Genomic DNA, 16194 nt, shown 5'->3' on the forward strand with positions numbered 1-16194 from the left:
TATAAATTGAATTCTAATTTTTCTCAACTCCATAGTGTCACATTTAATCACTTGCTAAATCTCATCAATTCTACCTCCACAATCCCTCAGGTATCCCTGAATTTGAGATAGCAGTCACTAGAAATTGAAATCAGAGGAAACACAATCATCATCACAGCAACTTTCCAAAAATGCCTTTTTCTGGCTGAAATAGGGGCTCTCTACCCCCTACTTTCCAGTTCCCCATTAGGCTGTAAGGATTGAAACTGTTTTGTCTTCTTGTCTTTGTATTTCTAGAGCTTGGCACAATCCTTGGCACATCAGTCAGTTTATTTGAGTCATTTTTCAGTTGCGTCTGACTCTTTAACCCCCTTTAGGGTTTTCTTGGCAGAGAGTTCTCATTTCCTTCTCCAGCTTGTTTTACAGATGAGAAATGGAGGCAGCAAACAGGGCCAAGTGATTTGCCATGAGTTACAAAGCCATGTCTGAGGACAGAGTTCAGGAAGATGAGTCTTCAGATGAAAGACTAGGGCTTTATCCAATGTGCCTTTATCTACCCAGTGTCTTATCTGAAGTGTCTTTCTCCACCTACCTGCCCCACCTATCTATTTATCCATCAAGTACAATAATGTAAAGGACAAAAACACTGAAAGACTTCAGTGAAGTTTCCAATCTTGACTTCAAAGCATTTCTTTGTGGTAAAACATGCTTCTTGTATCTCAGCAGAATTCATTTTTGAAGAAGACCAATGACATCACAGGGGATGTCTTGACTCAAGGGTGAATTCATATGAGGCAGAGTTGCATAGTCATCAGCCTCTTTATGACTTCCAAATTCAGTGGCAGGACAAAAGTCAAAACGATGGGTAATGACCTAGGATGCAGTGGATGACTTTGGCAACTTCATTGCCTGACCAAGTTCTGAGTGCTCCACAGTGCCTTTAACTGCACCATTGGAACCAACTGTTCTCATCCTCCCATTCCTCCAGGGGAACTCTTCACATGTTTGACAATTCTAAGACCTGTCAGTTGCCCTCAACCTGGTTTAGCCCATATGCTGGGACAGTTTTACTAGGCAGTGGTCATTATGCATGTTATACATTTTTGGAGCCACAAGCAACATCTGAGTGAAAGGAGGATACCAAAAATGGATAAGAAGCCTTGAAAATTACTAGACAAGTCTTCACACCAAAGGTACTGGTTCTCCTGAATACCTTATACATCCTCCTTCCCTTAGAAGACTTGAACATTTGATCTTTTGTTCTATTAGCAGCACCATACTTTAATTAAGTTCATTAGCCCAAATCTAATAAGACAATAATCTTGTAGCAAATAGAGAAGTCGAGTTTATCAAGTTTCTTTTGTTCAAGAAAACTAAAGTCAGACTAGTAATGAATAAATGTTTCTTGAGATCATAGATTTCAAACTTAAAGGAACCTCAGAAACCATTTGGTCCAAACCCTTCATTTATAATGCTAAGTGATTTGCTCAAGACCACACAAGTAGTAAGTAATTAAGGTTTTCTATTCCACAATCACTTTTGGAATAGATTAAAGATTTAAAAGATTAAAGATTACTTCAGTAAAAGTATTAAAGATTAAAGAGCAAAAGATTAAAAAAAATCAAAGGAGAAAGGGATGAGCTTGATACCTACCTCCCCATCAAACAGTTCAATCTCTCCATCCTCAAACAGAATGGTGACCCGCTTACTGCACTTCACTGAGGAAAAACTGCAGTCTTCATTCTCCACCAGAATACGAAAGGTTCCAGGATTGTTGCCACAGTGGTCCTAGAAAGGGTGGGAAATAATAAAACCTCAAGTTCCAGGAGCATTTTATGGTTTGTAAAGCACTTCCCTCACAACAATGCTATGAGGTAAGTGCAAATATACCTCCATATTACAGATGAAGAAACTGAGAGGAAGAGACATTGAGTAATTTGCCTAGGTACCTAGTAAATATTGGAGTGAGAATTTAAACCACAGTTTGCTAATTTGAACTCCAGTGCCATTTTTACCATGTTGAATTGGAGAAATTATCCATCTCCCTCTTAGTTCTCTTCTGACCATAAATGAGAAAATTCACATGCATATTTCTGAGGTCTTTATCAATGGTAACAGATGTGTGTGTGTGTGTCTGTGTGTGTGTGTGTGTATGGGGAGCTAGTGAAGACTAATATGTTTTGGTGTGATCCACAGACCTCTAAAATAGTAATACAAGCTTGTGCAATAAAGGAGTAGAGTTTATTATTTGGTTGATACAGTTGGGTGGTTGTTTTTTTTTTTTTTTTTTAATGATGTCTACCAAAAGAACAGCTAGATAATATAGTAAATAGAACACAAAGTCTGGAATCAGGAAGACATCTTCCTGAGTTCAAATCTGTCCACAGATACTTACTAGTTGTATGACCCTGAGCAAAACACTTAACCTTTTTGTCTCAGTTTCCTCCTCTATAAAATGAACTGGAGAAAGAAATATCAAATCACTCCAGTATCTTTGCCAAGAAAACCCCAAATGACATCACAAAGAGAATATGATCAAAAAGGAACTGAATAATAACTGGACCAAAAGGTATCTTTGATAAGTACTTATTAACACAGTATCTTGAATCGACTACCTTTCTTAGGTATGAATTATTTCAGTTTTTAGGACTGAGGTTGATTTGTGGTACTTCCTTCAGATCATCTCAATATTACTTCTGCTTCCAAGGACAAAAGCATTGAGTCCAAATTTGTTGAAAATTTCTTGAGAAAAAAATTTTCCCACTCTAGTTATAATGAAGCCTACTGTAACTCCATGGTTACCTAAGATTCACAGGAACTTAGATCAAGGTCAGAGTAAAAGGAGAGATTATTGATAATCACTTGCTAGATAAGATTGATTTATGATACTTCATTCAGACCATCTCAATATTACTTCTGCTTCCAAGGACAAAAGCAGTGAGACCAAATTTGTTGAAAACTTCTTAAGAAAAAATTTTTCCTACCCTAGTTATAATAAAGCCTACTATAACTCCATGGTTACCTAAGATTCACAAGAACTTAGCTCAAGGTCAGTAAAAGGAGAGGTTATTGATCCTTACTCACTAGATAAGATTGATTTATGATACTTCAGACCATCTCAATATTACTTCTGCTTCCAAGGACAAAAGCAGTGAGACCAAATTTGTTGAAAGCTTCTCGAGAAAAAAATTACCCACTTTAGTTATAATGAAACCTGCTATACCTCCATGATTACCTAAAACTCACAGGAACTTACCTCAAAGTCAAAGGAAAAGGTAAAGTTATCAATCCTCACTCACTCACTAGATAAGGCTTCTAGAATTCTTCTTACTTCATTAGGCAATATTAGTCTTTCTCCTCTACAACTCCCATCTCTCCTTCTCCATAACCTCCCCCCTACCCCAATTATACTGTGTTGAAAAGGAAATTTTTGGAAGAACCAAAAAAATCTTGGGATAGAAACAACTTCCTGCGGTTACCTCATTTATCCCTCTGCATTCACAATGGATTATATCAAATCATTTGGAGAAAAAGAAAGCATCTTCCCAAGAAAACATCAATAGGTTCTAATTTACCTTCCTTGAAACATTATTGTTGTTCAGTTATTTCAGTCATATCTAACTCTTCGCAACCTCATTTGTGGTTCTTTACTTGGCAAAGATACTGAGGGTTTCATTTCCTTCTCCAGCTCATTTTACAGATGGGGAAATTGGGGCAAAAAGGGTTAAGTGACCTGTGTAGGGTCACACAGCTAGTAAGTAACTGAGATTGGATTTGGACTTAGGTCTCACTAGAATTCCAGAACTGATATTTTATCCCAGTGATTCCACCATCTAGCAACCCTTCCTCGAAATAGCAAGTGTTATTATCCATATTTTACAGATAAGTAAACAGAAACTCATTAAGAATAAGAAGCTTACCTGTGTTCCCACAGGTGATATCAGAGCTACAATTCAACCCACGTCCTCTGAAAGTTAAATGTTCTTTCCAACATGCTACAAGCCTCTTAAGGTTCCCTTCTCAATAGAAGGGATATGGATCTATATAAACTGGACCTCAGACTCTTTCTCTATAGAAAGCATCTAATGATCCTACATGAAAAGCCCTAAAATTACAGAAAGCATCCGCCTCTCAAGCCATACCCCAAATCGATATTCCTCTGTCAACCCCAGTTCTTACCTGCACGAGAACATACTGACATTTGCCTGGGAATGTGTATTTGAGGCCATCAAAGGTCAGGTAATGGGCCATACCAATCACTGAGCAGGTAGCATCACACACCGTGTCTGTACAGTCCCACCTTCTATTCCGGCACACACTTGGGAGAGGAGAGAGAACAGAGGCAGCTCAGTGGAGAGAAAAGCAGCATGGCAGAGGGGAGAGAGCGCTGGACCTAGAACCGAGTCTTTGTTCAAATCACATCTCTGACATTCACCAGCTACAGGATCACACCTGAGTCCATTCAACTTCTGTGACCTTCATTTTCCTCATCTACAAAACAGAGCTAACAATTCTGTGTCCAGCCCAATAACCATGAGGTTATTGTAAGGAAAAATCTTCTAGGCAGGAAGGGACATCAGAAGCCATATAGTTCAACCCCTCTCCCATTTTACAGATGGGGAAACTGAAATCCAGAGCAGTTGTGACTTGCCCAATGTCATTCTTGTAGTAAATGTCAAAATTCTTTGCCTCCAGAGCTAATACCTTTTCTATTCCACTTTAAAGGGATGTGTAAATTATTATTCTAGCAGAATATAAGCTTTTTTAATATGGGGATAGTCATTTTTCATTTTTGTGTTCATATTCCTAGCACAATGCCTTGAATTAGATTGCTCAGTGCATAGAGAATTGGGCCTGATGTCAGGAAGATCTGACCTCAGATACTTATTAACTATGTAACTCTGGGCAAGTCATTTAATTTCTTTCAGCCTCTGTTTCCTCATCAGTAAAAGGAATAATAATAGCACCTTTCAGAGTTATTGTGAGGATAAAATTTAGATAATATTTGTAAAGTATGTTGTGAGCAGAAGTGTTATGTAAATGCTACCTAATATTAAATGAGTATGTAATTATTTAGTTAATTAATTATCTAATTAAATGTTCTTTGATTATCTGAATTGATAAATAAAGTGATTGTTACTTTCTTTGAGTTATATGCCAGACATTTCTCTAATTTCTGCTCTTCTCTATCAGGCAGCCCTCAGGAAAAATAAAGATTCTAATCTGTAGTCTATAACAAATACTTTGTATAGATGATTTCATCTGGTTTTTTAACATGGCACACAGTCAAGAGAGAGGCAGAAGTCAAAGGGCTGCTGAAAGAGAAACTGAGGTGTTCCATAAGGAAGACTTGTACAAGATCACTTAGTCAGGAAGGTGAGAAAATTGTAACAGTCCAAACCCTCCATTCCCTTATAAACAAAGGGCCCTACAAGGGTCTGGAAGCATAACAGTGCAAAACAAGGGGTTGGAGTAGCTCCCAGTGCAAGGTGGCAAAACACTGCTGTCTCAGGTCTTTTAAGAGACAAATCCTCATTTTTCTGATAATATAAACACTTCCCTTTGTATCACACCCTCTCTTATTTCAACTGTCAGTATGTTCCCTACTTAGCCCCTCCATTTGATTCCTCATTATAACCCAGCTGCTTTCTCAGATCATAATTTGGAGGATAGCCTCCCATCTTTTGCTCAGATTCTGTAATTTGTTCCTAATAATCAGGGCTTATGAGCCTTCTCATCCATTAGTGAGTAGGGATTTACTTAGCTATTATTTATTACTATTATTACTTAAAAGGCTCAACCACAGCCTTGATGAAACAGGCTCTACAAGCCACTCTGGGCCTAAAATGAAAAAATAAATGAAGGCAAAGCAGAAATCTTCTTAGCAACACAAATGACCAAAGAAAGACTGAAAAAACACGAGCCCACAATCACAAAATTTTATACCTGAACATTAGACATCTAGTCCCACACCTTTATTCTGAAGAACAAAAACACAAAATTACTTTCTCAGAGACATTCAGCTAATACATAGTAGAGACTAATAGAGTCAAGTTCTCTGACTACTTCCCCTAAATCATATATTTTTCCATCACAAAGTCTTGTGTGAACTTTTTCAGGAAGATGGAAACAGCTAAGGAATAGAGCGGAGAGAATGCTGGATTTGTCATCTGAAAGATGGGCTGTGCATCCTTCTGCAGACACTTACTAATTGAGTGTTACTGGACAAGTCAATTAACCTCTCCAGATAGAGAGGTTTCCTCCTCTGTACCTCAGTTTCCTCATCTGTACAATAAGATGGTTAAATGTGATGGCCTCTAAGGTCCCTTGCAGCTCTATCATGCAGGCCCTGAGTATGGTATCAATAGCTTTAAAACCAAAAGGATTAAAGCAATTTCTCCCAGCCTACTCTAGCCCCTGTAAATTTAACAAATATCAGAAAGACTTCAGGCCTAGAAAAAAAAAGAAAAAAAACTTCAAATTGGAGTCCCAGCCCTCTCTGGGCCATCTCCCCATCGATGCTTAACACACTCCAGAAGCTGACAATGAAATGTATACAAGTGGAGATGAGAGAAACTTCAGGGAAGAAAGAGTGATAGCTCTCCTAAGGAATTATTCAATGTCCCTTTCTTGAGCCCAAAGCTCTCCAGAGGGAAGGCCTTTCATCATGTACTTATGGAATGGAAGGTTAAGGAGAACAGTGAAAGGGACAAAGGACTGGAAGTCGGAACACCTGGCTTCTATTCCCAGTTTGGTCATAAATTTGATGGTTCATTGTTGAGCAAATCATTTAACTTGCCTTGACCTCTATATCCCTGCAGACATCATAACTCTTAGAACAATGCTCAAGAGATCAAGCATGCAAGAACCCTGATGACAATGACTCTTCAATACTTCAAGAATATATGACTTCATCGCCTATCATTTCTGCATCAACGATGCAGAAATATCCACCCTTGAGCAGAGAATCTTGTCACCAAGAACCTTTATCTTCCAGAATCGCTCCCTCGAGTGATGGGTCTCTCTAAGCTTATGTCAGTGGACAGGAATTGCACCAAGGCCAGATAGACCTCAGGCCTTTGCAGATTGGAAAGACCTGGTAGAGTTTATGCTTCTCCGGCATAGATTTAGAGAGTTTAGGATTACCTCCACATCACAATAATAGATATTTAGGCCAGATGCCTTTTGATGTCCTTCCAAACCTGGGATAAAGAAGGCCCTGAATGAGCACAGCCCCCACTGTTTGCTTAGCTGATGCAAATCCTTCATATGGAGGATGCTAGGGAGTTTTCATTGAGAGAATCAGGATCATGTATAAGGAAAGTACACCAGGAAGACTGGGGAGCAGGTGTAGACATTCTAGAGATGGTTCTGGTTGGCTAAACATGTGGAAGAGAGGAAGCTCATTGATTATTGGCTGTGGATGCATCCAAAAGTTGAATGCTTCAGCTATTTCTTCTTTGGCTTCCTTTGCTCTTGGGGACATCCAGTGAAGGGAATTTTGACCTTGGGAGTTTAGAGAGATAGGAAGAGAGAAATCTGGACATCATAATCCAGGCCAAAGGCTATGGTCAACCAGTCATCAATATCCCCCTGGAGCAATGGAATAACCTTTAAATTGATATTTGGGAATCTAGCCCAACAGCAGCTAAAACAAAAACTTCTCCAATAGAGACACTAACTTTGGATAGATATTTGAAAGGATCAAAGCTATGGGTGAATTGAGCTAAGTTTTATGCTGATTCTCCAAAGATGGAGGGGAAAGGGATCTAGAAGGGAGTGTGTCCTTGAGTTATTAGGGGAAGGTTTTTTTTTTTAATTATTACAATATCTTTGGAAAAATTAAACTTATATTAACTTAAGTTTTTGAATGGAATTGGGATATAGTCATTGGTCCTCCTAACAATGGGAGTGAACACAGCTGATAAGGTCTTAAGACAAAAAGCAGTAGAGATAGCCCAATATCTTAGTGCACTACTCTAGAATCCTGAGGAGTGATTTAACAGGACTGGCTCTAAGAGAAAGGACCAGAGCACATGTGCTGCATTAAGTTTCTATGACATTTACAGGCAAATCTCTAATCCTCAAGAATTTCTTTCCATCATCTTTGAAATGATGAATCTGAATCATAAGGAGGGGAAAAGGTGTACCTAAAAAAACAATATGAAGGTAAGAAGTCCCTGATTATCCTGACTGCCCTTCTTTTAAATGGTCATCTCAATGTCTCCCATTTCTTCTCTCCCTCACATTTTCATTTCCTAAAAATCTTTTCTCCTGTCTCTATTATTACACCTTACCAAGTGTTACAGTCGATCTTCACCGATTCTCCCGGGGCATACTCTTTACCCTTGTGGAAGCAGGGACATCTTTCTAGGGCGACACATTTGTTTCCATGCCGGACCTAAAAGAAAGAATCCAAAGACTTTATGGGTGACAGTGACTCACCTAAAACCTCATTGTGGTAGAATACACTACTGGCTGTGAGAATGATATAGCCCTAGTTGGGAAATATCAACTAAAGAGAAGGTACTAAACTCAGGGCTAGAAATTTACATATATATATATATATATATATATATATATATATATATATATATATTTATATATACATACACATATATATTAATTCTGAGCCATAAGTTTCTCCATTCAAAGTGTCTTGTACCCTAAGAGTCAGAGCTCAACCCTAGGAAATATGGGGTAAATGAACAAAAGGGTTTAGAATAAGTAGTTAATTCTCTGGGGAATCTGTGCTAGAGAATGGAAGTCACCCTCCCCCCCAACACTCACATACATATGCACCTCCCTACACATATATACACATACCTCAGAGTCAATAGAATTAATTTTTTTAAATTAATTGATTTTTTCTGGTTATACATGTATATTAACTTTTATATATACATTTCTTTATGAATCATGTTGGAAGAGAAAAATCAGAACAAAAAGGAAAAAGCAAGAGAGAAAAAAAGAAAACAAAACAAAAAAAAGTGAACATAGCATGTGATGATTTATATTCAATCTTAATAGTTCTCTTTCTGGATACAAAGGGCATTTTTTTATCCAGAGTTTATTGGGATTGTCTTGGATCACTGAACTGCTAAGAAGAACCAAGTCTTTCTTAGCTGATCATTTTTGCACATATGGATCCTTTTACTAGAGTTAGTTCTTTTCTCTTTTTTAAAGAAACTTAATAGCTTTATTTCTTGTTGTTTTCTTTTTTAATAAAATTTTTAACGCACATTGCTTTATAAATCATATCGGGAGAGAAAAATCAGAGCAAAAGGGAAAAATCATGGGAGAGATTAAAAAAAAAAAAAACAGAAAAAAAGAAGTGAACATAGCATGTGTTGATTTACATTCAGTGTCCTTAGTTCTTTTTCTGGTTGCAGAGGGCATTTTCTGTCCAAAATCTATTGGGATTTCTTTGGATCATTGAACCACTGAGAAGAACCAAGTCTTTCATAGTTGATCATCGTACATTCCTGTTGTTATTGTGTAAAATGTATTTCTGGTTCTACTTGTTTCATTCAGCATCAGCTCATGTAAATCTTTCCAGACCTTTCTAAAATCAGCTTGTTCAGCATTTTTTAATAGAATAATAATATTCTGTTACCTTCATATACCACAAGTTATTCATCCATTCCAATAGGATTAGTTCTTAGTTCTTAACCCAAAAAAATTTCAAGTCTAGGACAGATCACATAACCAAAGACTGGACTCATAGCCTCTTAGAATGTCACTAGAGGTCTTCACCTGGAGCCCCTACTACCCTACCACTACCCCTATTCATACCTCCATACACACCCCTCTATTGCTTCTGGAAAGGAAACTTCATTCAATTGTTTTAAGGCTCTGCTGTGATTTCCTCCTTTCCTAGCCATCATTCCCCTATATTTTTGTTTCCTCATTAGAAGTTCCTCGAGGGCAGGGACTGTCTCTCTTTTTTATTGTTATCCCTGGGGCTTTGTACTATACCTATCACATAGTAAGACTTTAATAAATATTGTGTTTTTCATTAATTCAAGTTCAAAATAGAAATAAATTTTTAAAGAAAGATGATGATTTTTGTCCGGGGCACACCAAGCTTGTGATGATTCCTGAATATCTATTTGTAAATGTCTGATATGTAGTTAGTGATATATGCCTCAAGATATATGCTCAAGAGAAAAAGCGTGGTTAAATTATGAATTATAGATGATTCTACTTCTCAAGAGTATTTGTCTTTTAAAAGAGTATAGTTATTAACCTAAATGAATCTCCTACTGGCACGGTTTCTGTCAGTTTGATAAAATAGGAACTTCAGAAGGTATGGGAATTTTTTTTTAAGTATAATGGGATCTTGGCTAAGGGGAGTCCCATTCTCAGAGTACATGTAACTCAACCTGCTGCCTGCTGCCAACCCATGTGGCAGGAGTCTGGATTTAAAAAGGCATAGTCACTTAAAATGGAAGGGTCCATTCCTTGAATCAAATTCCCACATATTCTGTTTCCATTCCCAGCACATACAGAAGAGAGACTTGTCAACTGACACTGAATCAGGACAAGGAATGACTCTATATTTGATAGTTCTGGGAAGACCTGAATAATCAATGTGAATGTAAGCTGAGCTAAGAATCCCCAGAGCTTTATAAAGGCTACTTTAGTGCTCCTTAAATCATAATCTAAGGATACTATGTAATCTGCCTGCATGCAAAGCAAGGTTTAACTGGGTGCCTGTGTTTACTCTCTGGATGAAAAGTAATCTAGTAGCCATCCCATACTCCAAATAACTGAGCATAGATGAGGAAGAGAAAGAACGGAAGAGAAGAGAAGGTGATAGGAAAAAAAGAAATTTAAGCAAAAGGGGAAGTTTCCATGGATACGAAAAATATTAGCAGCACTAATAGTAAAGACTAGAAGGAAAGTGATTGTAGAATGAAGAAAAGAGTTGTGATATATGAATGCAATGAACTGAACAATAAAGACAAATAAGAATTAAGAGAATTTTGGAAATGTTTGAATGAACTGATGTAGAGTGATCAAATAATGTAAAAGAAAACAAAATGACTAAACCAAACTTTGGAGAGTGAAGCAGGCGCTCTGCTTCCTGGTAGAGAGGAGAGACATTTTTTCAGTTATAACTAGGGTTGGTTTGTTTTACTTATCTATACTATTCATCACAAGGAAAGGCTTCTATTGGAGGAGGAAGGAGTTACTAGGTGGTTGTAGAAATTCAAAAAAGAGCATCAATAAGATATTAATAATAAATAAAATATTCTCATTTTAAAAATAAATAATAGCAAAGAAGAAATGGAAAGAAAAAAAGGGTGGTATGGTTAAAAAGATCAAGGGATTTTTATTTGCTTTTTGGACAGGGGAAAGATAATAAATTCTGTTTTGAACTTGTTGAGTTTGAAACATCCAATCTGAAATGGGTAGATTAGGAATTCAGGTCTGGAACTCAGGAGAGAGATTGAAAGAAATAATGAAGTTAAAAAGACAAGTGGATTTGGGGGGAAAGATGTAAGTTTAGTTTTGGAAAATGTTGAGTTTGAGTTATCTAAAGGAACATCACTTCAAGATGTCTAATGAGTAGCTGGAGACAGGAAATTGCAAGTCAGGGGAAAAGTTAAGGCTGGACAAATAGATCTGAGAATCATCTGTATAGAAATGATCATTGAAGCCATGGGAATTAGTAAGATTTACCAAGTGAAATAATATCATTGGAAAAAAGACAAGATATAGTAAAGGAGACTGGGGAGTGATTAGACAGTTAGTAGGAGAAGCAAGAGAGAAGAGAGTGATTAACAATGTCAAAGAAGGATGGGGATTGAGAAAAGGCCATTAAATCTGGCAATTAGAAGATAATTGGTGATGTTGGAGAAAGCAGTTTCAGATGAATGATGAGATTGGAAGCCAGATTTCATGAAGTTTTAAACTGAATAAGAAGAGAGGAAATAGAAGTATTTAGTTTTGTACCTTTATCAAAGATTTAATCCAGAAGAGATAACAAGTACTCTGATTAAGACAATGATTCAAGTCTATTCCAAAGGACTCATGATGAAAAATGTTATCTACCTCCAGAAAGAGAACTGATAAACTCTGAGTGCAGGTTGAAGCATACTTTTTTTTCCACTTTCCTTATTTTTCTTGATTCTTTTTTGCTTTTCTTCCAACATGACTAATATGGAAATGTGTTTTGCATGACTTCACAACTATCATTGTATTGTATTCCTAGCTTTCTTGGTGGGTACAAGAAGGCAGGAGGAAAAAAGAGAATTTGGAACTCAAAATTTTTCAAATGAATGTTAAAAATAAAAGGAAGAATTTTTTTAAAAAAAAGTAGTAGTGGGATGATTGGAACAAATGAAGGATAAGGAGACAAGCACGGGCAGGGAAGAAAGAAGCAAAGAGGAAGAAATTAAAGATTAGAGAGTGGGGATGTTAGAGAAGGAAGTCTGGAACTAGTTTGGGACTATCGAAATAATTTTTTTTTAAGAGCCATTAATACAGACCATCAATAATAAGTATTCATCTTTGATCAGAAAAATGCTGGCCAAACTGTTCAAATATCATGTATTTGACAACTAAAATTAGAATTAAATCCTTAGTTTTAGTGATGACTTTGTGAACTATATTGTACAACTATATATGTCACTTAACCTCTCTACCCAAAATTTTAAAATAAAAATAAAAAAGCAGGGAGCTGGACTAAATGATTTTCAAGATCCCTTGCAGAGTTGAACCTTGTGCTATAACTAACTTAGCCAGCTGTACTCTGTCCCCACCCTGTGGCTGAAATAGGCTATAGTTGGATGTCAAAGAAAAGACTGGCTCAGGAGATTGCTTCAAGAGAATTTTTAAAGCACCTTCTCTTTAGGACCTCTTTTTAAGAACTTGTGCCAGATGCTGGGGATACAAAAACAAAAATTAAAATAGTCCTTGTCCTCAAATATCTTATATTCTTCAGGGAAAAAATAGCATGTACACAGAATATAGGGGGGAAAATACAAATTGGCATTACAAAGGGATTTGTTGCTGCTCAGTTATTTTCAGTCATATCCAATTTTTTGCGAACCTATTTGGGGATTTTCTTGGCAAAGACACTGGAGCAGTTTGCCACTTCCTTCTCCAGCTCATTTTACAGAGGGGAAACTGAGGCAAACAGGGGATGTCATTTGCCCAGAGTCACACAACTAATTCAAGAAGCACCCTAGAGAACAAAATTCTGGCAACACAAAAGATCCCAGTGAAAGAGAAAAGGATAGTTATCATCTTGTATGTATAGGGAACATCTTTTCTAAAGGCAAATGAACAGGAGATAAAGGCAAAAGCAGGTGACTAAGCAGCAACACAAAAGATCATCGCAGATATAAAGAGATAATGTCAGTCATTCTAAATCTTACATGAAGCCAAGCTGGCACTGAGGATGATAAAGAGTAGTTTTTGTTGCTGGTTTGGCTTGGGATTTTGCTCTACTGAAGGTACATAAAGCATTAAAAGATGATTCAATGAAGGTGGAATTATTCACTTCATTAACTTATATTTTTTTTCACTAAAGAAAAAACAGTCCTTTAAAAATAGATCAGAAATGGTTAACAGAGATAGAAGCCAAGATAGGTGAGGAGACAGCAAGAAAGCTGCCTTCGATGAGTTTGATTGATTCACTACATTGCAAGATAGACCCTAGGATGCAAAAAAGTACTGATGCACGTGGTTGCTGAACCATTTCTGTTAACCTTGGAAAAAATCGTGGATAATAAAAGAAATGTCACAAGACAAGGGACAGGGAGATATCTCAATTTTTAAAAAAGAGAAATAAGGTATTATTTGTCCTGTGGGACAAGATATTTGGGGCAATGAAAGCAAGGTTCAAGAAAGAGTGATGGTGGGGGACTGAATGCTGATGCAATTGGGAAGAAATGATATTGATCAGCCTCCAAAACTGAAAAATCTAATTAAAATTTGGGAAGCCAAAAATGTGAGAATACACAAGCATAGACTATTTGCCTAATTTCTCCCAAGTTTTTTTTTTTAATTCTAGAGGTTTTCGTGTCCCATTCCTGACTGATATTAATGTTCAGTCAGACCTAAAAAGTAGTCTCAAACAGGATATCAGCTGGTCCCAAATTGGAGGTTTCCATTGTAGCCACAATTTCAGCTGAGAACACGCTACCTATACTATAACCAGTGTACCATTTGTGCTTGAAGAATTATTCTGCCTTTATTACTCTGATTAATTCAATCAAAGCAAATTGGTCATTAGCCTTGTTTTCTAATGATGTGAACCAAACAATAATCCAATCTGTAATAACATGGGCACTAGCTAAGTACATTATAACTACCTGTTGTTGGAGTACAAATCTCCCAGTCATCTGACAGGAAGTCAGCTCTTTCCTCTGAATCCATGACAAGTATAAAAAATCACCAATATTATGCCTTTATTTTATTCTTTTAGACTGGCCATCCATTCAGGATTTCAGATAATAAAATCATCATTGTGTTTATTAATATTTAATTATATTTATTCTCATCTGTCTTCATCAAAATAAAAAAGCCCAACAAAAATCTCATAGAAATTCATTCCAAAGGAACCAGGATTCTTGGTTCCTATTCCTGGCATTTATCCAATATCCTAAATGATGCTTAAAAATTTCTTTCCTCTCTCTAAGCCTCATTTCCCTTCTCACAGGGAAAGAACTGTATTTTCTAGGGATTATGTAAGAAGAAATAAAGCTATATTTATTAAGGATTAATATTTATTAAGGGCTCAGGCCCTTGAGACAAGATGCTAAAGATGGAAAGAAACTCCTTACCACACTAGCCTCCACTCCATTTTTCTGCTTCTTTCACAAACCTGAGGTCTTCTGTCTGGATTGTAGACTACAAACACCTTGAGAACAGGGAATGTTTTGAATTCTTTGTCAGTACCAGGCAACACCTAGCACAGTATTTCAAACACAGTGTCGAATAAAAATCTGTCAAATTTAATTTAATTCAAGTGCCATCCACTCTAAATAACTGCCTTATGCGAAAGCATCAAAAACAAGGTTTTCTTTGGGGCACCGTAGGTGGGGGGGTTAAATTCTATAAACATCAATATGGCCCCTGAATTATTTCCATTAAGTTTTCAATCTTTTCAGAGGCCTGGTAGGGGACTATAATTCAGAGGAGAATTGGCAAGAAATATCCCCTAGTGGCTCTCCTGGCAAGTTCAGAAAGATTTGAAGGTGGGAGGCATGGAATATATAACTCTCTGCAAACCCTAAATTTCATCCTTCCTATCAAAACTTACTTTACAAAATTCTAGCCGCAAATAACTGAATGTCCAGGAATTATTAATAAGTCAATAAGGAAATGGCAATTAATAAGTCTCCCTTTCAAATCTCCAGGCATGTATCCCTTACTTCTGTGTTCTAAACATACATATCAGTAACATCATATAGGAGAGAAAAATCCAGGGAAATTGATCATAAGCTCTTTGAGAAGAAGAATTTATTTCCTATTTATCTTTTTATATTTTCAGCACCTAGTTGTCATGGTTTCTACATAAATGGTGTCAATAGCCTGCTTAGTGTTGAGGGAAATAAAAAATATGTATAGATAAGATATAGTACAGGACCTCTATCTTATCAAAGTTTATCTAAGAAAGAGATGAGACAAAAATACTGATAACCAGAATAAGCAATTTTACATAAGTGAGAAATATGCAAAGGAAAATGTGGTCCTAAGGGGAAAGTTATTACTGATAAGACAGGGGTAAGAATGAGGCAAACTTCAAGGAAAAAGTAGACTCTGATTTTTAAAAACTAGGAAAGAATCTAAGAAGCAAAAAGAGAAAGAGTAAAAACACTCAAACATAAGAAAAAGTCTTAACAAAAGCAGAGAAGCCAGAAGAGTCAAACCATGTTGTTAAACAAAAAATATTCCACTTTAATGTCAGGAGTTGTACCACAAAAAAATACAGGGAGTGGATAAAAATATAAGGTAAGTCTGGAAAGAGTGTTCTCCAATCATGAAAGGTCTTGAATGCCCAGTAAAAAAGTGTAAAATTCACTTAGTAAGCAATAGGAAACTTCTCAAACTTTTTGAGCAGAGAAACAACTTGAATTGATTTGTAATTAAGAAAAATTAATCTAGCAATAACATGAAAGATGGAAGAGCAACTAGGTGACACAGAAATAAGTGCCCAGACTGAAGTCAGAAGACTCATTTTCCTGAATTCAAATCCAG

General features: G+C 36.7%; 1 protein-coding gene across 1 annotated transcript in view; it reads right to left on the reverse strand.

Annotated features, from left to right (window-relative positions):
* VWF (von Willebrand factor) overlaps positions 1-16194 on the reverse strand; it is a 208319-nt gene that overhangs the window by 91291 nt on the left and 100834 nt on the right. Inside the window, exons 19-21 of the mRNA XM_051962919.1 lie at positions 8277-8380; positions 4159-4297; positions 1633-1767 (exon numbers count right to left, since the gene is read on the reverse strand). Of these exons, the coding sequence (XP_051818879.1) occupies positions 1633-1767; positions 4159-4297; positions 8277-8380 (378 nt within the window). The remainder of the gene's footprint in view (positions 1-1632; positions 1768-4158; positions 4298-8276; positions 8381-16194) is intronic.

The sequence above is a fragment of the Antechinus flavipes genome, chromosome 5, assembly GCF_016432865.1.
Source record: "Antechinus flavipes isolate AdamAnt ecotype Samford, QLD, Australia chromosome 5, AdamAnt_v2, whole genome shotgun sequence".
Classification (NCBI taxonomy): domain Eukaryota; kingdom Metazoa; phylum Chordata; class Mammalia; order Dasyuromorphia; family Dasyuridae; genus Antechinus; species Antechinus flavipes.